This window comes from Leptopilina heterotoma, unplaced genomic scaffold, assembly GCF_015476425.1.
Source record: "Leptopilina heterotoma isolate Lh14 unplaced genomic scaffold, ASM1547642v1 Lhet_51, whole genome shotgun sequence".
Lineage (NCBI taxonomy): Eukaryota > Metazoa > Arthropoda > Insecta > Hymenoptera > Figitidae > Leptopilina > Leptopilina heterotoma.
The window spans coordinates 788,598-813,936 of record NW_025111110.1 but is presented as its reverse complement, the minus strand read 5'-3'; the positions used below and the strand labels follow the sequence as shown (position 1 = coordinate 813,936).

At 28.7% G+C, this 25,339-nt stretch overlaps 1 protein-coding gene across 6 annotated transcripts in view; it reads left to right on the top strand.

The window, feature by feature from the left end:
* LOC122507810 overlaps nt 1–25,339 on the top strand; it is a 262,525-nt gene that overhangs the window by 197,814 nt on the left and 39,372 nt on the right. Inside the window, exons 1-2 of one of the 6 annotated variants that reach the window (XM_043620727.1) lie at nt 6,232–6,354; nt 11,555–12,091. The exons of 2 other annotated variants lie outside the window; for them this stretch is intronic. In XM_043620727.1, the coding sequence (XP_043476662.1) occupies nt 11,740–12,091 (352 nt within the window). In that variant the 5' untranslated portion in view covers nt 6,232–6,354; nt 11,555–11,739. Of the gene's footprint in view, nt 1–6,231; nt 6,355–11,554; nt 12,092–17,374; nt 17,587–23,822; nt 24,511–25,339 lie in introns of those variants that run through there. 3 more of the 6 variants (XM_043620728.1, XM_043620731.1, XM_043620732.1) reach the window with 3 other exon arrangements.

Below are 25,339 nucleotides of genomic sequence, written 5' to 3'. Positions count from 1 at the left end.
GAATTTTGGATGAATTTCATCAATTTGTTTTAAATGATTGAATTGTTTTGCAAAAATATGAAAAGTATAGATATTAAAAATAATTGAATCCCTGTGTAAAATTTTAATATTTTTGTAAATAATTGAATTCTTCCAAAGAATGCGTAAAAAAAACATTTTTTTTTAAATAATTGATTTTTTCGAAGAAGTGAAATAAAATTTTTAAGAATAATTACATTTTTTTTAAATTTCCTGTAAAATTGTATTAAAAATAGTTGAAATCCTGCGATGAATTTCATTATTTATGAAAATAATTGAATAGTTGCAAAGAATTTTATTAAAATTTTCAAAATTAATTGAATTTCTAAGAAGAATTTTATTATTTATGAAAATAATTGAATTATTGCGTAAAATTTTATTAAAATGTTTAAAAGGAATTGAATTACTTTGAAAAATTTTGTTATTTTTGAAAATAATTGAATTCTTCATAAGAACTTTTATAAACATTGTTGTAAATAATTAATTTTTTCGAAATATAATGATTATTATCAAATTTTATTTTAAATAATTGAATTCTTGTGGAAAATTTTTTTTTTCAATATAATTGTATTTTTCGATTCATTAATTTAAAATAGTATTAAAGAAAATTGAAATTCTTCGATGAGCTTAGTTACTATTTATGAAAATAATTGAATTCTTGCTTAGAATTTTATCCAAACTTTTTTGTTAAAAATTCAATTTTCATGCAAAAAATGTTATTATTAGTGAAAGTAATTGAATTATTGTAAAGAATTGTATAAAGATTTGGTTAAATAATTAATTAAATTATTATTATTTAATAAAATTCTTTGCAAAAATCAATTATTTTCATAATTCTTTTTTGTAAAACTTAATTATTTTTAAATACTTTTCGAAATTCAATTCAAAACTTTTTCATAGAGATTCAATTATTTTTTAATAATAAAAATTTATTTTACGTAAATTTAATTATTTTCATAAATAATGAAACTCATCGAAGAATTTCAATTATTTTTAATTTAATTATAATCGAGTTTATCGAAAAGTGTACTTATTCTTAAAAATGTTATTTTTTACAAAAAATATTTTACAAATATTCAATTATTTATTTTTCTATTTAAATAATTTAGTTTTCGTTGAATTTTCTAATAAAAATTTATTTAAAAATGAATTTTGAGAAGTAATTGAATTTTTAATACTTTTAATTTAACAATTCTGTAGAATTAAATTTTTTTGGAAAAGTTTAATTAAATTTTTTTTATATTATTTAAAGTTTTTATTTTCTAATATGTATTTAATTGAAGAATTTCCGAATATAATCGATGAAATTTCGTAAAATTGAATTGTAAACAATAGGATTTGAAAATTTTTAAAGAAATTTTCGAAGAAATTTTTCAAAAATTATTAAGAATAATTAATTTAAAGAAGAATTTTAGTTGGAAATTCTGGAAAACAATAATTAAATTGAAATGACGATAATAATATTGAATAAGTTACAGTAACAATATTCTTATAATATAAAATAATGATTTTATCACTCTGTCATCTTTAATTATTATAAAACATGAAGATATCGTTTGAGTAATCGATTTCTTCATGTTTTATAACAATTTTTTATAAGTTGTTTATTTTCAAAAAGTTTGGAATTTAAACTTTTTGAAAATCTGAATTCTTATACAAAAATTATAATGACTAATTAATAAATTAAAAAATTTATGTATTTGAAAATAAATGTAGTTTTAAAAACCTGGAAAACCTGGAAAAGTCGGGGAATTTGAATTGTGCAAAACGCGCGGTGGCAACCCTGAAAGCGAAAAAAATATATAAATCTTTCCAAGAAAATACCCTTTTCTCACGTCTGTATTTTCACATTTTCCACATTTTCCAAATTGAACAAAAACACGCACGATAGGAAATAAAAAATAGAAAAATAACAAAATAAGTGAAATCTGTCAAAGTGAGGAATGAAATGTGAAAAAAGGAAGAAAAAAGGAAGAAAAAAGAGAAGAATTATGCTGAAAGGTCCATTGTATTTATGTATGTAGAGAACTATTCAGTTGCTAGTTGTTAGAATCTAGAATGGGAAAGAGAGGAGAGTGGAGAAGCCGGTGTTCCGTGTTTGTGAAGTGGAGGAGAGAGGTGAGGGAATTTCTTGGAATGTCCCACCGTCTCGGGCGAACAACAGTGCGACTCCTCCGGAACTCCTGGCCAACCAAGGCTCCACTGACTTACGACTTGGATATCTTTTGCCTGCTTTTGCCTGAGAGAGTTGAACCAAAGCGAAGACTGGTTGCCCCAACTTGCGCTCGCCTCAGCTTCACAAGGGCCCCCGAGAGGATCTCAGGTTCTTCAAAGAGGAGAACAAGCATAGTTAACTCATCTTTCTCTTTCTCTCTTTCTCTCTTTCTCTCTTTCTCTCTTCTCGTCCTCGCAACATCACAGAGAGCTGGCTTAACATCATCTCTCAAATCCCACTTCTCAGCTTTACTCGATAATTTTATTTGTCTTCATTTTAACAAAATATGTGAATTTAGGAGAATTTATTATATTTTATAAAGGTTCTTTTTGGTTGAGTTTACGTTGAAACGGAGCTTTTTAGGGGAAATTTTGATTAAATAGAGCTTTTATTGAGCAGAATTTTTTATTCACCCAATTGTGCTTTTGAGAAGCACAATTGGGTTTTTTTTATTAGGTTGGTTTTTTTAACAAGCGATTTAAAGTCGAGTTTTTCGTGAAAATAGAGAAGCAAAATTTTTATTCCCTACGATATTTATTATGATGAATTTTAATTCAGTGGAATTCTCATTAGGCTGAATTGTATTTGAAGAGAGCTTTTTATGATTTCATAATTTTTTAGGTGTGAAGCTTTCTTAATCTCAAATTTTTATTACATAAAGCTTTTATTAAGCAGAATTATTTTATTATACGTCCAGGGCTCAAACTATGTCCGTAAAGTCCGTAAAAGTACGTAACTTTGCTTGAAACCCGTAAAAGTCCGTTTTTTTGAAAAAAGGTCCGCGTAAAGCCCGTAAATTGATTAAAAAGGACGAAAAGTTTGTAAATTGTACGATATAATTTGGATAATTTTAGAGGAATTACAAATGATTGTAGGAATTCAATTATTTTCAAAAGTAATAAAATTCTTTGCAGAAATTCAATTATGTTCAAAAACTTTCAAAAATTCTCGTAAAAATGTCAAATAACATTAGAAATAATTAAATTATTCTCTGAAATTCAATTATTTTCGAAAATATTAATAAAATTCTTGGCAAAATTTTAATTATTTAAAAAAAATTTAATAAAATTCTAACACAAATCTTTAATTATTGTCATAAAATAATAAAAATTCCGCAGCAATTCCATTATTTACAAATTTTATTTATAAATTTCTTCGCAATCATTCAATTATTTTCATAAATAATGAAACTCATTGCAGAATTTCAATTATTTGCAATACAATTAATAAAATTCTTCGCAGAACTTCAATTATGTTCAAAAATTTTTTTAAAATCTCCTCAAAATTTCAATTATCTTTAGAAATAATTAAATTCTTTTCCGAAATTCAATTATTTTCAAAAGTTTTAATAAAATTTTCGGCAAAATTTCAATTATTTTCAAAAATTTCCCTCAATTTTAATTTTTTTCAACAACTACTAGTTTAATAAAATTTTCCAAAAGAATTCAATTATTTAAAAAAAAAATTTAATAAAATTCTACGCAAACATTTAATTATTTTGATAAATAATAAAAATATCAGAGAAATTCAATTATTCACAAATTTTCAATAAATTTCTTCGTAATAATCCAATTATATTCATAAATAATTAAACTCATCGTAGAATTTCAATTATTTGCAATACAATTAATAAAATTCTTCCCAAAAATTCAATTACGTATAAAAATTTTCAAAAATTCTCGTCAAAATTTCAAATCTTCTTATAAATAATAAAATTTTCCTCCGAAATTCAATTATTAAATTCCAATTATTAAATTCCTCCGAAATTTAATTATTTTAACAAAATTCTTGGTAAAATTTCAATTATTGTCAAAAATTTTCCTGAATTCAATTATTTTCAATATTTAATATTTTATTGAAATTTTTTTTAAAAGAATTTTAATTATTTACCAACAAACTTTTACTAAAATTGTATGTAAACTTTTAATTATTTTCAAAAAATAATAAAAATTTCATAGGAATATTTCATCATTTACAAATTTTTTTATAAATTTATTCGCAATCATTCAATTATTTTCATAAATAATAAAATTTTTACGGGGATTCAATTATTTTCATAAATAATAAAATTTTTACGGGTATTCAATTATTTTCGTAAATAATAAAATTCATTTTAGGAATTCAATTATTTTCATAAATAATAAAACTCATTGCAGAATTTCAATTATTTTTAATACAATTGTAATTTAATTTCTCGAAAAATTTTTTTAAATTTTATTAAAATTCTTTATGAGAATTTGAATTTTAAGAAACATTCAATAAATTATTTGTTTTTGTATTTAAATAATTAAATTCTAGTAGAATTTTCTAATAAAAATTGATTTAAAAATGGATTTCTGTTAAAATTTTAAATAATTGTAATTGAATATTAAAATCATTAAAGCGTTAATTTTTAGAAATAATTGAATTTTGAAAAGGTTTCCAATTAAAACCTTTAAAAATTTGAATTATTCATATTTTTAACTAACAATTCTGTGGAATTAATTTTTTTTTTTGAAAAAGTTTAATTACGGATTTTTTTTTTTTTGAAATTATTAGAAGTTTTTATTTTCTAATATATATTTAATTGAAGAATTTACGAACATTAAACATTAAATTTTTTGGAAAATAATTTAATTCCTAAAAATCATTTTATTATTTATGTAAATAATTGAATTCTTGCGAACGATTTTATTAGCATTTTTTCAAATAATTGGATTTCCAAGAAGAACTTTCTTACTTTTAAAAATAATATTGAATTCTTGTGACGAATATTGTTATTTATGCAAATAATTTGCAAAGAATTTTATTAAAATGCCTCCAAATAATTGAATTTACGGGAATAATTTTGTTATTTATTGACATAATTGAATATTCTTTCAAAGAATTAGTTATGTAATGTATTTAAAATAATTGATTTCTTTCGAAAAATTTTATTAAAATACTTGAAAATAATTGAATTCCTGTGAAAAATTCTAATATTTTTGTAAATAATTGACTTCTTCCAGAGAATTTAAAAAAAACATTTTTTTAAATAATTGATTTTTTCGAGGAATCGAAATTAAATTGTTAAAGATATTACATTTTTTGAGAAATTACTGTAAAATTGTTTTAGAACTAATTGAAATCCTGCGATGAATTTTTACCTATTTATTAATTATTAGATCAGTATTTTATTTAGCTAATTGTAAAAACAGTGAATTTCGAGTTTTTTGAACAATATTTTGAATCTAGATAGAGAAAATATAATTCTGAAAATGAAAGCTTTATTTATTTTTTTTTTTGACAGAAATTATTAACTATGTTCGTAATCGTGGTACTTTTTCAATAATTATTATTAACACCCACGCGAGAGCATATTGTATATGTTGTACTGTACAATATGTGTGGTACGTGCAACAAAGTATATAACAACACTCGTCTCTATACTCTTTATATCACGAGGACATTCAAGCGTATCTAGAAGTGCTCCCAAACGCAACAAGTTACTTAACCAGCGAAACTATCGATTCCTCAAGAATCTCTGACCAAAGAAGCATTTCGTATTTATATTGCCCCAAAGATTCTCTGCTTGTGCAATTTTATTCATTTACTTCGAAAAACATACTTTATCGAATCATTTTTAAGAAGAAATTTTCGAAATTTCTTCACTATATATTTATGTTAATATCTGTACAAGAAATTCACTGACATTTATTGAAAATAATTATTTATACATATAGGCTCTTCATCATAATTTGAATTATAATTTTTTTTATGAAATTTCATAAAATGTACACATATGTTGCATTAGCTATGAAACACAAATTGAATAAACTAGAATTAATTTCTAATTTAAAAAATGTAATCTGGGTAAAAATTAAATTTGAAGAGACTATAAAGAAATCGTCGACAGATTGCGTTATATTTATTGAACTTCTATTCGAATATAATTGTTCATAGTTTAATAGAGAATATTGTGCGTGAGGATTCTTAGCTTTCACCTTGAAATTGATGCTAATAGTTGACAATCAAGGTGTTTAGAATTCATTGATTTATTGAATAGTTTGAAAATTGATTGTATCAGTGTGCAAAGGTCGTTGCTTCGAAACAAATGGTGCTTGGATAGTCTTCTCTAATACTCTCTTCCACTCGAAGATGTGGTACATAATTTTATTCTCCCAGTGAATTTTAGTGATTAGAATTTTTTTTGTTTTTCTATTTTTACTTGGAATTAACAATCAAAAAATTACTATACTCGAAAAAATATGGAGTTACTTTTAAAATTTATAAAGAAAAATATTTTCAACTGTCAGGAATTTTTTCGTATTTCTGTTTTGCACAACTTTAATTATTTGGAGAATAAATTTTCTTACATTCAAAGCACAGAAAATTGTAAGAATATTTTAACACCAAAATGGATTAAAATAACCTGCAATGCTCTAATATCCACAGCAAGGATTAAAATAAGCAAACAGAGGATTATTTTCACAAAATGATTAACAAACGATATCGTTTTAATTTTAACACTTGATTTTTTCAGAGAAAGTTAATTCGAAATTTTATTTAAAACAATCAAAAGATTAAAAATATTTTTTGGTGTTAATTTAAACTGCAATGATTTTTGAAACCTCTTCGTTTACTATGTAAGTACATTTTACTAATTTTTTAAAAACACAAAAAAAATTTCGAAAAGAGCAAAATTTCTTCAAAAAATAGTAAAAGTTGTAAAGCAAAATCAGAGTTGCTACAAAAATTTAATTTTGCTTTTTCCTAACTTTCCCCTGATTTCCAGACAAAGTTTTAACTTTTCCTCTGATCCTAAAAAATGTTTTAATTCAATCTAAAAGTTATTAGATACTCACAAAAATCTTCTATTACATTTGAGCTCCCGCGGGCAATAACTCGATCTGCGCTTGAACTGAAAAATCCAAGCCAGTCAAGCCGTCAAAAAATGAAAAAAAATAAAAGTCGGAATTTTTAATTTTAAAACATACTACCGTATAGAGCATAAAAATGCGCAACTTTTTTGTCTTTGAAATTTTTTTGTAGGACTTTTATTTTTAATAATAATGGAAAAAACTGAATTTTTTTTATTCTTCAATTTCAATGAATTTCAAAACATAAATCGACTTTTCTCAAACAAATCTGCATGAAATTAATTAAAAATTGATATACTTACGTATCAGGGTCTACTGAAGACGATAAAATGATTAAAACATTTTAAAAAATTAATTGTAAAATTATTTGTTAATGTAAATAAAGACCTGTCGGTAAATACGTTTTCTCAACTTTGAAGAGAAAAAGTATGCGGTGAACTTTCGAGTTGACAAAACTTCCAGTGAGACATTTGTTTATTAACATGTCAAGAAGTTTTTTGGAAATTTTTATTTAAATCGAATGAAAAATAAACAAGATACATAATGTTTAAAAAAATATGCGTCGCGCGGCGTTTTGACATTTTGACGCAAAAGCTTTACGATAGGAGGAAATTATTGGTAACTATTGCTATTTTCTGTTGATTTATTTAAAAAATAATTTTATTATTAATATATCTGACTTTTTAAAATATATACATAACTTAAATTCTTTTGTTCTTAAAAATTTGTTAATACTGTTTGGTTTTTCAAACCAGATTAAAACATTAAATAATAAATAAAAGTGTTACACAGAGAAAACATACTCGATTCAAGTAAAAAAATAATTTTAATTGATTTTGTTTAATTTAAATTAGTTTGTAAGCTTAATCCTAATATATAGAAAATATCTACTGCTTTGATTCAAAAATAATATTTGTTTGAATAATTATGTTTAATTTTAATTCAAATATATTTTTTGTTTTGGTTTAAACAAAAAATACCTACGTTTAAAAATTTTATGTTTGATTTAAACTTAAAAGTTGATTATAAATAATTTAAAATCAACCATAAATTAAATATATTATTTTTATAAATGAACCAAAAAATATGTTTGAATTAAACTTACATTTATTTGACTGTAAAGCAAAAATATTTTAAGTTTGATTTAAAAGAAATTTGATTGAATTAAATAAATTGCTTTCTCAGTGTATTCTTAATCTGATTGTTTTACTTTTTTGGTCGTTTTCTTGGAGCACCTTGCACACACTCTACTTCTGACATTATTTAAATTTTTTTTATTAATTTACAATTAATTTTCAATTTTAAAACACATGGATTATTAAAAAAACTTAACGACAGGAATAAAGTAAACTGTATTTTCTTCAAAAAAATACAAGGACCTGCTATGTTTAAATTAATGCACAGTATATAGTGCATCAAAACAATCTTAACCTTGGATTGAGTTAAAAGTTGGAAATAAGATTCAAAAAACGTAAAAAGCTGCCTATCATATATAAATGTATAGAATTGGTTTTATTTTAAATACAATACATGCATAAAATTATTTTTTAAATAAATCAACAGAAAATAGCAATAGTTACCAATAATTTCCTCCTATCGTAAAGCTTTCGCGTCAAAATGTCAAAACGCCGCGCGACGCATATTTTTTTAAACATTATGTATCTTGTTTATTTTTCATTCGATTTAAATAAAAATTTCCAAAAAACTTCTTGACATGTTAATAAACAAATGTCTCACTGGAAGTTTTGTCAACTCGAAAGTTCACCGCATACTTTTTCTCTTCAAAGTTGAGAAAACGTATTTACCGACAGGTCTTTATTTACATTAACAAATAATTTTACAATTAATTTTTTAAAATGTTTTAATCATTTTATCGTCTTCAGTAGACCCTGATACGTAAGTATATCAATTTTTAATTAATTTCATGCAGATTTGTTTGAGAAAAGTCGATTTATGTTTTGAAATTCATTGAAATTGAAGAATAAAAAAAATTCAGTTTTTTCCATTATTATTAAAAATAAAAGTCCTACAAAAAAATTTCAAAGACAAAAAAGTTGCGCATTTTTATGCTCTATACGGTAGTATGTTTTAAAATTAAAAATTCCGACTTTTATTTTTTTTCATTTTTTGACGGCTTGACTGGCTTGGATTTTTCAGTTCAAGCGCAGATCGAGTTATTGCCCGCGGGAGCTCATTTATTTACAAATTTCTTTAAATGTAAAATTATTTAATTCAATTATTATTTTCTACAATTTTTGAATAAAATTCTCAATTATTTTTAATAATAATTTTTGAAAAAGTTCTTCTTGAGAATTATCAAATCCATTTCTTTACAATTCAATTTTACGTGAAATTTCGACTATTCGGAAATTCTTCAATTAAATAAACATTAGAAAATAAAAACTTGACATAATTTTAAAAAATTTCGATTAAGCTTTTAGAAGAAAATTAGTTCCAAAGAATTCTTAATTAAAAGTAAGGAAAAATTCTGATTTTCAAAGACTTTAATTTAAAACCTTTACAAAATTAAATTATTTCTAAAAATTGCAATTATTAGTAAATTTTTCAAAATTCACTTATTATCTAAAACTTTAACTGAAATTAATTTTTAAATCACTTTTTATTAGAAAATTCTACGAAAATTCAATTATTTAAATACAAAAGTAAATTATTTATTGAATAATTGAATGTTTTTTAAAATTGAATTCTTATACATAATTTTATTAACAAATTTTTAAATAATTGAATTCTTTCGACGAATTTTAATAAAATTTTGAAGAATAATTACATTTTCTAAAGAATTCGATTAAAATTGTATTAAAAATAATTGAAATTCTGCAATGAGTTTTATTATTTATGAAAATAATTGAATTATTGCGAAGAATTTTCTAAAAAAAATTTAAACAATTGGTTTTTTTCGAAAAAAATTTATTCTAATTCTAGTTTAAATAATTGAATTTCTTTGAAATTATTATTTTTTTGGAAAATAATTGAATATTTTTCTGGAACATTATCAAAATTTTTGTTTAATAATTAAATCCTTTTGAGAAATTTTATTAAATTCGTAGAATATTGAAAATCATTGAATTAAAAAAAATTTTGCAAAATAGTTGAAATTTTGCCATGAATTTTATTAAAAGTTTTGAAAATAATTGAATTTTATTATTATTTTATTTTCCAATTATTTTGTAAATAATTGAATTCTTTTGATGAATACTATTATTTATGAAAATAATTGAATTTTGCAATGAATTTTATTAAAAATTTCTGAAAATAATTGAATTTTGTCGAAGAATTATTTAAGTAAAAAATTGAATTCTTTCGAAGAATTATTTATGTAAATAATTGAATTCTTGGGAAGAATTATTTATGCAAATAATTGAATTCTTAGGAAGAATTTTATTAAAATCTAAAAGAATAATTGAATTATTTCAAAAAAATTTAATTAAAATTGTATTTAAACTAATTGATTTCTTTCGAACAATTTTTTTAAAATCTTTGAAAATAATTATATTCTTGTGAAAAATTCTAATATTTTTTTAAATAATTGATTTCTTTCAAAAAATTTAAAAAAAACATTTTTTTTAAATAATTGATTCTTTCGAGGAATCGAAATTAAATTGTTAAAGATATTTTTTTTGAGAAATTCCTGTAAAATTGTTTTAAAAATAATTAAAATCCTGCAATGAATTTTGTTATTTATATAAATAATTAAATTGTTGCAAAGAATTTTATTAAAATTTTCAAAAATAATTGAATTTTTGCAAAAAATTTTTTTATTTATGAAAATAATTGAATTTTTGCGAAAAATTTTAATAAAATATTTTAAAATAATTTAATTTCTGTTAAAAATTCTGTTATTTTTGAAAATATAATTGAATTCTTCATAAGAATTTTATAAACATCGTTTTAAATAATTAATTTTTTCGAAATATAATAAATAATATTATGAAAATTTTATTTTAAATAATTGAATTCTTGTGGAAAACTTTATTTGTGAAAATAATTGAATTTTACGATTATTTAATTTAAAATAGTATTAATAATAGGAATTGAAATTCTTCGATGAGTTTCATTATTTATGAAAATAATTGAATTCTTGCTTAGAATTTTATTAAAAATTTTTTTGAAAATGCTATTCTAAATTAATGGAATTCCTGTAGAAATTTGATTATTTATGAAAATATTTGAATTTTATCAATTTTTTTTAAATAATTGAATTCTTTTGCGAAATTGTATGAAAATAGTAGATATTGAAAATAATAGTAGTAAAATTCAATTTTTTTTTAGTGAAACACTGAAATTTCAAAGAACTTTTAAAAAATTTCGGTTTTACTTCACAAATAGTAAAACTTGCAAAGCAAAAATACGAAGAATCTCCGCATTTACTTCAAAAATAGTAAAAAGTAACTCCACATTTTTTTCTGCGTAGAATAAAAAATAGAAAAACAAAAAGAAATTCTCATCTCATACTTTTTGGCAGAAGAAAGAAACTTTGTGAAATTGTGTCATCATTATTTCGGACGAGCTGCCCGAAATATCCTCATATTTGTATTCCCTCTGATTGAAAGGAAACTCCCAGCCAAGTTTGTCGTAAACAATCTTAATTCTTTGGAACAGGATCATTAAATTTTTCCATGGAAGCACTTCTTCAGGAGAAGAAAAAAAATGTTTGCTCTAAATTACTGTACATTTTGTAAAGCACCCGTTTCAAGAAACGGTCAAGTGTGTTGGCGATGTGTACAAAAATATTTCACTCCCAATTGTTGTTCGCGTCAAAACAATAGTGTTGTGCATCGTAATTATTATTCTCCCCAATTCCAATACAAACAATTTCCAAATCGAGAATTGAATGCAAAATTTTTTATTTCTACAAAATCTTTCAATTCTCAACCAAAAACGAACACCTTCTCATCACAACTAATTCAGAGAAATGATGCACTTTATGCAGCAAGGAGAAAATTATTACTGCAATTTCCACTTGGCACCCGATTGCATAATGTTCACAAAAGACTTGAAGGTAATTTATTTTTTTCTAAGAAACCGAAACCAACTCTCTTTATTTTGTTGCATTTTTGGGTCACAAAAATAAATTTAATATTTCAGTCGCAGGTAAATATTTTTATTACACGATAATGAATGAAAATTTTGTCTTAAGGGATACGATATAATAGCTGAGTTACACCCGCAAAATATTATTACAATATAATATATTTTTGAGGGTTTATTCAACTTCTTTTATTTCTAAATTTATGACTCTTGTTTCATTTGTTCGGAAACTGTATTCAATTGTTATTCAGTGTACAAAAGGGCGTGTAGATTTTACCGAATTTCCTCAGAAATCATTAAGTCTTCTCTTCTCATTCTTATTGCAATAAAACGAGGGGAATATTCCGTTAAATATTTTTCTGCTGTAGATGTAGAAACTAGCAGGAATCACAGTAATTTTTTCATGTAATGTTATAGGTAAGAAAGGGAATTTTAATTTTTCAATTGTAGCCAATGTATCTACAATTTATTTGAAAGATTTTATATTTGTAAATAAACATTTTTCTAACTTAGAAAGTTTCTAATAGAAACAAATCACAATTTCTTTTAGCGTTTCTTTAAAAAATGGGGTGAGAGATATGATATCAGGAATTTAAAAATTCTTAGAGAAAGCAAAAAAAAAAATTATACCGTGAATAATGAGGAATTTCAACTTTTTGAATAGAAGGAAAATGAAAGAAATTCTTGGTTTTTAAGTTAGTTGAATGTAAGCAGAATTTCCTCATGAAGCGTGTTAGAGTTAAAATCTTTTCGAAGAACCCAACGATGCATTCTATCGGGCCAAATATAGTTGGACATTGGTCTGAGGAGTTGGGAGATCCATGAGACTCGTATTTTACTTTGCTCTCTGGGACACACGGTCTTTTCCAGTCATGAAGTCTTTCCAATCGACAGCTGGAGAGGTCAATTCCCTGAAGGCCGTTTCTTCCGGGGTTCGCAAACACGTGAAACGAAAACTAACAAACTGAAAGTTCGTCTACTTGTCAGAATCTCCTACCAATATTTCGCCAATACACGTTTATTTTCTTTTTTTTTTTGCTTGTAGAATTTAATTTCTTCTTTGTATTTTGTTACAATAACTCTAATAATAACAGAAACAATATTAAAATTAATATTTATTTTTATGATTATCATTAGTAACAGTAGTAGCAATTTTTTTAGCAGTATCAGCATAATTTTAACAAACTATTTATTCCGTCGAGCAGAAACTTTTCTTTGCCCGTAATCTTAAATTGAAATTCAATTTAAACGCAGGTCATTACACTTCTTTAAATACAAAATGCCTTGATCTTTGACAGATATATTCGTATAACGACTTTTAGACTTGGAACATTAAAAACAAAAAAAAAAACAAAGAATTAAGACTTGTACATCTCTTTATATATATTTAAAAGAAAAAAAATTTACTTTTACTTTCAGTGAATTTAGAATTTGTCAAATAGATTAAAATCAAATTGACTACATTGTCACGGAACACACTCCCATTAATTACAGTCTTCAGTGGACTATAATTAAACATTAATGATATTCATTAGTGTTTCAAACAACCGAGTAAATACACACCTGAAGGAGGATGTTCTTGACTGATATAAGAGTATATATAAATTTATTATTAACAATTCTTTTTTTGAGCTGTTACTGAATTGTTGGGTATTATGTTTTCAAAAGGATGCAGAAAGCACTTGTAGATTAGATTACAAAGCAATTGTAGATTATAGTGCTTTTGCATTTGGGTTGAAATGCTTTGTATATAGGTGCAGTGAAATACTTTGTATACTTGGAGCAAAGTAAACATTCGTATTGCTGAAAATCCGTAAGTTTATGTAAAATTTATGAAAGTTTTGATGGGAGTTGTTTTAATATGGGAGATAATTAATACTGCAACATGGTTTTTTGATTTCTAGTTTGGCTAATTTACTTATTCGGAAGTTAGAAAATAAAAATTCCTGGTAGACAGAATATTCTGCACGGTATTGTTATTATGCTGCTGGATGCTAAACAAAATGTTAGGAAAATTTTGTTTGATGTGCTACAGTGTATAATCCAGACTTTACTCCATACAAGTTTTGCTCCATGCAATCTAGTTGTTACTATTTATACAATTTAGTTTTTACTCCATAAAGTCTAGTTGCTCCATATCTTTATAGATGCTACTCCACACAAACTAAATGTTGCTCCATGTAATCTAGTTGTTACTCCATACAATTTAGTTGTTATTCCACAAATTAGATGTTATTGCACAAAATCAAGATGCTGCCCCATAAATTTAGATGTGAGAGCTGATTGAAAATACAGTTCACAAAAACTTATACTTATTTCAGTGGACCTAAATGATTATTGACAGCACGTCAATAAAGAATATGACACCGCAACAGCATCTGTTATACAAGAAACTAGTTCGGAGAAGTTTGATTGAACAATTTTTGTCAAAAACTATTTTGAAAATCGAATGCGATCTCGATGGGAAACCTAGGGTGGTCATCCTACGCAGTAAGCTTTGTATGGCAATCCAGGTGAGAAGTGACAATGGGTTTAAGCCTGATTAGGCTTAGCCGAGGCTTGGCCAATATTGGTTGAGAATTAGTGAACCGTATATAGTAGCAGAGCATTTCAAGTCTGAAGTCTCTGATTTCGATGCCAATTCTACCTGGCTTGAAATGATACCAGAACGAGCATTAGTATCCGAATTCGAATTTATCTGATCGTCATCGCAACCTTTTGATTTCATTTCGGATAATCCACTTTCAAGGAAGATGGACAAAAATCTAGATCATGTGTAGACGTTGCTTTTTGAAATAGACTAACCTCTGCTTTGCTACCTTCTTATCAGTTTTACTTCTTCAGTAAATCATCTTCAAACTCAATGGGAAGAGAGGGATCCTCCTGTTCTCTTTCTCTACTTTTTCTCCACTCTCTTCTTTCTATATACTCTTCATTCTATCATTTCTCTTCTTTAAAGATGCGAAGGGATAGAGGGAATAGAGAGAAGATGATTCTAAATATTTAGAATTAGTGGTAGGAGAAATAAAGGATCTAGGATCAAAATAGAATCAAAATTATTGGGGTTAGAATGGAAACTTGTTTCAGTTTGGAATTAATGATTCTCGAATGGTGAGTCGGGGTAAGTACTCTTCTGGCAAATCTGTTTATGAGAACATTTGCTTCTCTTCGTCTCTTAATTACGGTTCGCCCTTCAGTTTACGAACCCGCATCAGGCTTTGTTAGGTTCTTCAACACCTACAGGAGTAAATCTGTTCACTTCTATTGTCATCTTCCTCTATTCTATTCTCCCTCTTGTCTTTTACACTTCCTTCTTTTCTCTTCCTCTATTTCTCTCTTCAGCTCTATCTTCTCCACCTCTTTCTCTTTATCCACTCTATCTTCTCTATTTCTCTCGAACCTCTCTATTTTCATCTCTATCTTCTCTATTTATTCTCTGTGCTTCTTTTATGAAGAATAGAGATTCTCCATAATTTCTCCACAATTGTTCTGATCAGAGTGAAAACCCAGTAAGTCGCATTCGCCAAAAGGTCAAAAATCGCATGAACGCCAAGCGACTTTCGACCCAATGGAAACTGCAACTTCCCACGTTTATAGGATTGGACATCAGTTGAATCAGTTAAGAGAACAAGAAAAGCAACAAAAAAGAGAGAAATTTTCTCTATTTCTCCCTCCCTCGATCCATTCCGAGTCCTTACTGGGAAGGAATCTCTGAATATTTGTTTCTGAGAAAGAGGGATATTGAGAGTCCTTTCCTGCGAGTTGTGCTGCAAAGACAGATCACCCCCCACCTCTTCTATTCTATCTTCTGCCACAATCCCTCTTCCCCTCCAACTCTGTGGTGAATCCAGTTGCGTTGTCTTTCGCTCTCTTTCTCACAAGTGCTGAACCGAACTCTTCCTCTGAATTCCTCTTGCATCCTCTTTGCTCTCATCTCTTTCTCTCTCTCTCTCTCTCTCTCCTTCCCTCATTGTTTAACTCACTCGCCAGGCCTCGAGCCCCTCTCTCCCCTTGGGCAACCTTCCCCTTCAGTGGCGAACAGTGTGCGCTCGATACACGGAATCGCCTCGTGGTTCTTGGAACGCAGCAGACTGTCGCCAGCCACGCCAGACGGCGCACCGCTCGTCGCCCACAGGCTCACCCACGGCACCCGTCGTCCCGCGATCCACGGCCTCCAGCTCTCTCTCTCTTTTTCTTCTCCTCTCTCTCACCCTAGCCTCTGTCAGCAGCAGCAGCAACGGCCAGTTACGCAACAACAACAACGCGGTGAGGATTAAACTGCGGTGTGCGCGTGCTGTGAACTCTCGTGCGCAGAAGCACTTGTTGAGAGAGAAAAACAGTTTTAGACTTTTTATTTTTTTTCCATCCTCCTTCCTCATTTTGATCCATCGATCAATTTTCCACCAGGATAATCGAGTGCGGAATTCAATTCCCGGCCGTTCTTTTTTTTGGAGGAAAATTCCAAGGAAATTGAGACAAAATTCTCATCAACTTTTTTTTGGATTAGATCATCAAGAAGCACGTGTACATTCTTTTTTTTGTTATTAAGTGTATAAGTGGTGTACTAGTTTTTTCTTGTTCTATTGAAACCACCGGTGATATTGTGATGTAAAAGAGTAATATTTTCCCGGTTGTTTGAAAATGTGTGGGATTGAATGATAATTGGTTTTTGTGAGAGGCTTCCGATATTTTCTATGTGCGCGCCCGCGGGCAATGACTAACGTATTAAGTGTGTTAGTAGGGAGAGATATTATTGTTGTTGGTGTTTGTGTTGCTGCTGTGACTACGTCAGCACCGGTTGGACGGGATTTGCATGGCAAACAGATTGACGCGCTCGTAAGTGGATAACGAGCGAAGAGAGTCACTTCGATATCAAGTTCCACAAAGAGTTCGAACATCCACACAACACCGAAGATGAAGAAATTCCCCCAGTGCAACAAAATTTGAGAAACGGAACAACAGTTTCTTAAAATTCTAGAAAATTAAAACAATAGTGATTGTCAGATGTGTTCTGTAATCGAATACTAATCATCCAGAGGAGGGTAGAAGAGGTTCTCTTTGGGGACCTCTAGGAATCTTGGGGCTAATTGTGGAAATTGATCATTACGAACCATTTCTGATCATTTGGAACCTTTTTGGAATGATTTCTAGCAGATGAAGATCTGTATTATTTTGGGGGGAGAAATGAGAGCAGGAGGAGGTGTTTAAAGGAATGGAAATGCAAGGTGGAAGTAAAAAGGCAGACAAGGGCGATTCCTGCTGTTGACTTCTCGACCTTTCTCTCTCTTGCTGTTTTGAAGGGAAGAAAGAGACGAGGGAGAAGAAGGCGTCCCCAGCCGCGTGGTTAGATGTTTGGTGCGATGGATTGTCGTGACTCGTGCTCGTATTCTTGTGGAGGCTGCGAGTGGACCGAGGGCTTTGCAGAACCGATGGAGTAACAAGTGAGCGGCGTTGCCATGACGACAGGTGAACCAAAGATTTCCTTCTCCTTTTTCTTTAAGTCTGATCTCTTCGCACTATTGCTGTATATGTGGAAGTCGACTTCTCTTTCTCTCATTCCACGTGGTTACTTTTTTTTTTTGCTTTCAAAGCCGAGAGAGACTACAATGTTGCTGCTGTTCAACAATATTGAGTCTTTACTTCGAACTTACTTGTTCATTAATTTTATTCATAACTCATTTCTTATTACTGATCATGATTCGGCTGAATTCATGATTTTTATTCTACTGGGAAATTATTCAAGTAGAATATCACTGTAAAATGTAATTTTAGCAAGTAGTCCAAACCAAAATTAGACCTAATTTTGGTTTAGACTACTTGCTAAAACAACTGGTGGTCCAAATATTAGCTTAATTTCTGATTGGGAAACTAATGCTAACAAATTTTTGTTTTAAGTTGCAAAATGAGTGGATTGCAGATGCAAGTGCTTTGCCTTTTTTTAGTTATAGATTCAGAAATAGAAACGAAACTAAATTTGTCCAGTCAAAATCTGTTATTGATTGATTGCTCTCTATATCAGAATTAGCGAAACAGATTCAGTATAACAGAAACAAAAGTAAATTTTGTGCTTATAGTCGAAATCGCCGCTTCGGTGTGTATTTGAAATTAACCATTAGGACCTTGACCAAAAGGAAAACTCAAAACCTATTAGGAAAGGTCAGGCTTTTGTTAAAATTCCATTCGGAATAGTAATTTTTGGAATTCTTTTGAATCATTTGAAGGGAATGCCCAGCTGGTAAAATCCAGATAATTTTGGTCTGTTTTATCGCAATACTCCACAGTCATAATATAATAATTAAGAATAATAGAATCATCAAGATAAAAATTAAGATAAGGATTAAGATTATTAAAATTGAAATGAAGATTAAGATTATTGAGATTAAAATAAAGTTTATTGAGATTAAAATTAAGTTTATTAAGATTATTAGGAATAATAGTATATTCCTTTTCTGTTAAAACGTGAAGTGTTAAAAAAATAGAAAGTGGAAAAAGCGATAATGATAATGCGTACAATATGTTAGTTGCTTCTGTACATTAATTATACTGTTTCGAAGACATTATACTTTTTCCGATAAGATTACTACTGCTTCTATTTTGAGATATAATGCAATACAGTAATCTGTCGATAAGTAAACGTGCTTCGAGGACTTGAGAGGATACAGTGAACTTTTGATATAACTGCGCGCCCGTAAGGCAAGACTTTTTTTTTTTGTTATCAAGAGTTTTTGCTTGTCTTTTTTCTCCTCAGGCATTTTTACATACACGAATACATAAATATCTAAATTTAGCACTTTAGATTTCAAAACATTGACAACTTTTTTCACCAACTCTCCTCTATCGTGTACGCACATTTCGTACACATATTAAAAACTTCTCCCTTTAGCAAAAAAAACTTCTCTATATAAACAAAAACTTTTCTCTTTGAAGTCTATAAATTTCAGAAACTGACAATGAGAGAAGTTTTTTTTGGGAAAATTTTAGAAAGAATGAATGTAAGTATCGCATTTTAATTGAATGCAATTTATACAATTTATGCATTTTGTTCATTTAATACATTTTATAAAATGTATGCAGTGTGTGCAATATTGTTGAATGCAGTAATTGTAAATGATTAATGGTGAATTTTGCAGAAAAAAATATCTGTTTCAAATAACAGATGTTTATAGACAAGATATGTACGTATAGGAGAATGTATAGGTTTTAAATGTCTTCAATTAGATTGGTTTAACATTTAGAATCAGGTACTGTTTCTCATAGTATGGAGAATGTACTTTTCAAGCTGGAAGAAATAAAGATGATACGGTTAGATATCTATCTTTGTAGAGCTACATAGTAGGATTTTTTTAGGTATACGGAAAAAGGAGTAAAATCAACTTTTTTTACTTTCGGAATGGGAAAATTTGAACCTAATAGCTAAAACTCACAAGAACGTTCAAAAATATTTTTCCAGTTTGAACAAAAATTGTCAAAACTGATTGTTAACATCAATAATCCAAAAGTTTCATCAGTGATATCAAGTTCTTTTACTGAGCACCTTATATAAAAGCTGAAAACTGTCGCAATATTGTGGTAGTATGCTTGGTGAGATCACAGGAATCTCTCTCTCTCTCTCTCTCTCTTTCCCCCTCGATTTGTCGGGAATTCCTCGAAATTGCTTCAGGCGTAAATGTAAATTTTCGTACTTTTCTATTTCCGAGCTTTTTCAGTTCTCCATTCGTTGGGAAAACTCGTGATTTGACACTTTTGCTTTGAAATCTGCATTAGACTGCAAAATGACTGAAAAGAACAATGGCAATTTTTTAATGATACGATCAACTGAATATTTTACTCTTCTTTTCATATTTTTTGTTTTTTCTTGTTCTTATTCATGTTCTTGTTCCATTTTTTGTTTTTGTTGCTATTCTTGTTCTGTTTTTGGTTCCTGTTCTTATTCTATTTTTATTATTGTTCATATTTTTGTTCTTCTTATTCTTATTCAGATTTTTATTCCTATTTTTTTGTTCTGCTTTTTGTTCTTGTTCGAGTTTTTCATTCTTGTTCTATTAGAGAAACAAAATTTCCAATTACTCCACTTGATATTAATTATTAATAAAAATGAAAAAATCTTTTGATAGATACTTAAAAATTAATTCAATAAATATTCCAACTCTATAGTAGAATATACGCGGATTTTCTGTGAATTATTAAACACTTTTGATAATGCACATGAGAAATTTCTCTTTCACATTGTCAGTAATAATTAATATTTTTAAAATACTATTTAAGCACATAGTAAAAAATAGCTTTCGATACAAAAAAGACCGCATACTGTATAATTAAATCAGAAAATTATGAATATTTTAAACTTGAGAAAAATATAGATTTTTTGTTTTTTTTTAGAAATTATAATCAATACATCTGCTCAGAATTAATTCTTCTCGCTAAAATGTCTTTTATATACATATATATGCTCAGATAGATAATTAAGTTCACCCAGAGACTATTAAAGTTTACCAACGAGTTACACCGTTACGTCTCCAACCTACTTTAATGCCTATTTGAATCTTCTTTTAGAAAAAAAAACTAATGCATCGCGCGCTCTAAACGTACAATGAAAAAAAGCTTCTCTCCGACACTTTATACTTGCTTTTCATTCATTAGAATTTTTAAACCTTTTCTTACTATTTTCATATTTTTTTACTTTACCTTTTTTTTCTTTATAATAATACAATATTTTTACATATAATTTTTTCAAAAACATCCTTTTTTTAGCGTTCACATACAGATATATATTAAAATAAAGATATGCTACACGATACTATGACGAAAAACATGCAATAGAATTCCATTTTTTTCCTTTTCTTTTGATGATCAAGAGTGTTTCGACGTCAACCAAAATATTTGCATATTCACTTACATGCCTATACATGAGTTTCAAATCACGAACTATAAGTTCATATACATATATTGTATACGTATGCACGTAGGATCGAATTCACAAATATGACGTATTTTTTGACGAAAACAAAGCTATCTTTGTCAAAAGCAATGAAATGTTTGTATTATACCTATATACATGTATATGAACGAATAAATCTGATGGTGTACGCGCAGCTTCTGCATTTTAATGGACGAGATTTTTCATGTCCGTTGGTACAAACAAAACGAAAAAAAAATAAAAAGAAAAAATCTCGGAAAACTTTTCCATTGAAGTATATAACACTTGAGAAAATCTCAAAAAACAATTATTGAAATGGATTCGCGAAAGCATAAAGTGTAAAGTTTTACCAAGCCTTCAAGAAAAGAGAAAGAGAGAGACTGACTCTTCTTAAAGCTCATTATGACGACTCCCATTAAGTAGAAGAATCCACGCGGAAATATTCATTTTATCGTGTCTTGAAAAGTTGTGCTATTAAAGTTAATTCTTTTAAAATATTAGAGGAAAAAAAAAGAATTGATGATTTTAGTTTATTTATTATAGTTCGCGCAAAGGGGATTTTTATATTCAGCTTTCTATGTAATATGTTAAAAATATTGAAATATATTTATCATCATATATGTAGGAAAGCCGCAGTAATTTAAAATACATTATACAGTCTCGTTCCTCTTTTGTTCAGAAAAGTGAGGTGTAATGAATTTTAAATGCATAAATAAGTGAAATACTTTGACACAAGTATATATTGGGTATATGTGAAACATTTCACGTCTTTTCAAGAGTCTTGAATTTTTTTTTGTAAGTTTTAATTCAAGTTTGATTAATGTTTTAAATACCGCAGTGCCAATGCTGTCGGAAAACGAAGAAATGGGTCGAAAAGGGAACCTTTTCGTTTTCCGACAACATTCACACTAGATTCCTTCGAAGCGTCTAAAAATCTAAGATCCAAATCCAAATCGCAGCCAAAATTTTACTAGAGGCTCTAAGTTCCTTTAAAGTGCGACTCAAAACTCTATAGATTCCAATAAAAATGTAAACTTAATTCCTTCACAGCTACTCAGAATTCTGATTGTACCAAAGATTTAAGGTTTGCTCAAAGTGTTTGACATTTCAAGCCCCACTAGATTGATTCTTGTCACCTTAAAATGACTTAAAATCCAAGGTCCTACTAAAGATTCAAGGTTTGTTCAAAACTTCAAAGTGAATCGCGACTCAAATCCTATAAGAATAATGCTTTATGTTCCTTTAAAGGAACTCAAAATCCGAAGCCCAAAAAAATTTAAAGGTTTGCTCAAAGTGAATCCCAACTTAAGCTTCCCTAAAATCTGTAGTATCCATGATAGTGATTCAAAATCTGAGACCCTGATGCTGAAGGTTCTAAGTTAACTTAATAAAGTTTGCTAAATTCAGGGTTTGCTCAATTTAATTCGCAGTTCACGCCTCACTAATATCTGTAGATTCTCATGAAGAAACCCAAGGACCTACTGAAGATTTAAAGTATATCCAAAGTGAATCACAGCTCAAACACTATTGAAGCTGAAATCTCACGAATGGTTCTACGTTCCTTTAGAGTTTACTCAAAGTCAAACATCACTAACGACTCAGTGACTGAAAACTCATAGTTTTCTAAAAGTATAAATAATACAGTTGAAGTCTCACTAGGTTCTAGGTTCCTTAAAAGCTACTTAAGGCTTAAACCCTATTAAATGTTTAAATTTAGAATTTTTGAATAGTTTCAGCTTTCGCTCAAAGTGATGCAAGACTCACTTCTAACTAAATGCCAAGGTTTCGCCAAGGGACTCAAGGCTCAAACCTCACTAATTGTAAACTAATTGAACAAAGTGCCTCAGAACCCAAAGGTTGTAATACCCAACTATTCCTCAAAGTAACTCTGGACCTAAGTTTTGAGTAACTTTGAGCGAATTTTGCCCTATCTTAAGTATTAGTTTTCGCCAAAAGTAAACTAGGTTCTCTAAAAAGTATTTCAAAGTTTATGTCTCATTAACTATACCTAACAACTTAAGATCCGCTGAAAATGATTCAATACTAAGCCTCGCCCAACTCTTTCGACTTCGCTAACTATAAAAGAATTCAAATCACTGCGTCCAATTACGTCACTGATATAATTTAAAATTTTCATGAATACCGCCCAATCATATTCCCCCTCCCTTTTATTCTTTCCCTCACTCTTTCTTTCTTTACATTGAAACATAACCACAATTCTTTACAAGAATTGCTTTTCCTCATCATAAAATTTCAACAAAACGCGGCTAAAGCAGTAGTAGTATATTCTGCATTACGAAAACAGAATCGCGTATATCGTCCAAGTTTTACGTCACACAAATTTATATACACGTGCCCTCAAATTTCCCCTTCTATATAAAAAAAAAAAATTCGCGCTAAAAGAAAATAAAAAGAATTGTGTGCAAGAAAAAAAAAGCGAAAAACATCCAACACCTTGCTCTTTATATGTAATGGTAACTGCGTGGGGGTGTAAAGGAATGAGACGTTCTCGGAGAGTGGGGGGGATGGAGGGCGTGAGAGAGAGAAGGGGGGAGGGGAGGTAGCGAAGACAATGGGGATTCCGTGTATGCGGCCGTGAACGTCCTAGGACACGTAGACGCACGGGGTGCGTGACCCAATCACCCGTTCACCGGCAATGCACCGTAGATCGTAGAAGTGGATTCGTGACGATGTTTTTTTTTGGAGTGGGGAGAAAGAGAGAGAGAGAGAGAGAGAACTGGGGATTCTCTTCTTCTCTTGGCGAATTGATGGTGGGCAGAGGAGTGGGGGGGAGAGAAAGAGAGTGAGGATTGTGGGGATTGGCGTAACGGCTAGGCACCACACACACACTACACACACACAAACAAGGGGTCACGGGAGGAAGGAGGAGGGAAGGGAGGGGTAGCGGCAAAAGGATCCTCGTCAGACGCGCACGCCGAGCCACGCGTGACTCACTTGCCAAGAGTTGCCTCGTAAGGTTCTCGCGGGATTCTCCCGCATGGAGCAGCACTCTACACGATGCATTTAACGCGCGTGAAAGCTCTCAGTGACTCTCATCGACATTCGTCTGATTGGTCTACTTTAAACTCCGCTCCTCAATGTGTCAAGTGTCTACGATTGTGATCAAATTTTTCCTAAATTCTTTATGTTAAAAAGGTGTTTCTTTAGTTCTCCGGCTTTTTTTAAATAGTTTTACTAAACGGTTCTTCTAAACAGTGCTAGTTGTTCCTAAATGATTTTGTCTTAACAGTTTTAAGAAATAGTTTCTCTAAACCGTTTTTCAAGAAAGTTTCTAAATAGTTTTTAAAGTATAGTCGTTTCTTTAGAGGTTCTTTCAAAACCTCGAGGTGTGATAATTGAAACAGTGAATTTGATGATATATTTATTTGAACAAGTGAATCTCAAGTTTTGTGGATGTTAGTGTGCGCCTGTATGGGATGTACTGGGATTAAAGGATAAATTTTCCGATAAAGGTAGAGTAATATTTCGGCATTGATGCTGACAGTTATTTTTTTCTTAGCTTATAGAGAGAATCTTATGTGGGGTAGTTAAAATGTTGTGGGTTTGCCACAAGTCTTGGAATTTGTTTTCTTTATTGAGCAATGAATGGAAAATCTGACTTTAAGATGAGATTGAAAATAGTAAATACTGGAGGATTGATTCTAAAAGAAGTCCATTCGGATGCTCTCGAGTGTTGAATTTTTAAATTTAGCTCATTTGAGAGGCATGTAATCGGTGATAAAAATTCTTTTGGATTGAAATAAACTTGAATGGTCTTTATTTTAATATCTGGCGTAAAGAAAAATTCATTGTAGTTTATTTTCAATTTAGTAGTATACTTTAAGAGCTAAAATAGTTGGTTTTTAATGATAAATCGTCCAAGCGCCCATCCTGCCGGAAGGACGTTCCGAAAAAAAGGCTTTTAAAAAAAGGGAATTCAACTTTTCTTTTCTGGCACTCTTTGGGGTTAAAGTAGACGAAAAGACGAAAAAATACATATTTTTGACTTTTTAAAATAATAATATTAAACCATTTTTCAAAGCCTTCAAACTTGCTATGTTTCTAAACAGTGAGAAAAACATTTTTTCGTAAATTTAATGTAAAATCCCCAAAAATCAATATTTTTTGACCGGACGAGTCTCTTTCTCTTCAGAAACGTTCAAAGAATGAAACCTAATTTTTTAATTAAAAAAAAATCATTTTTAATATTTTTCAGTATATTTGAGTAATACTCAGGCGCGAGTCCCTTCGAAATTGCTCTATAAAATTAATATGGAAGCAGATAAATATAAAACTAAATAT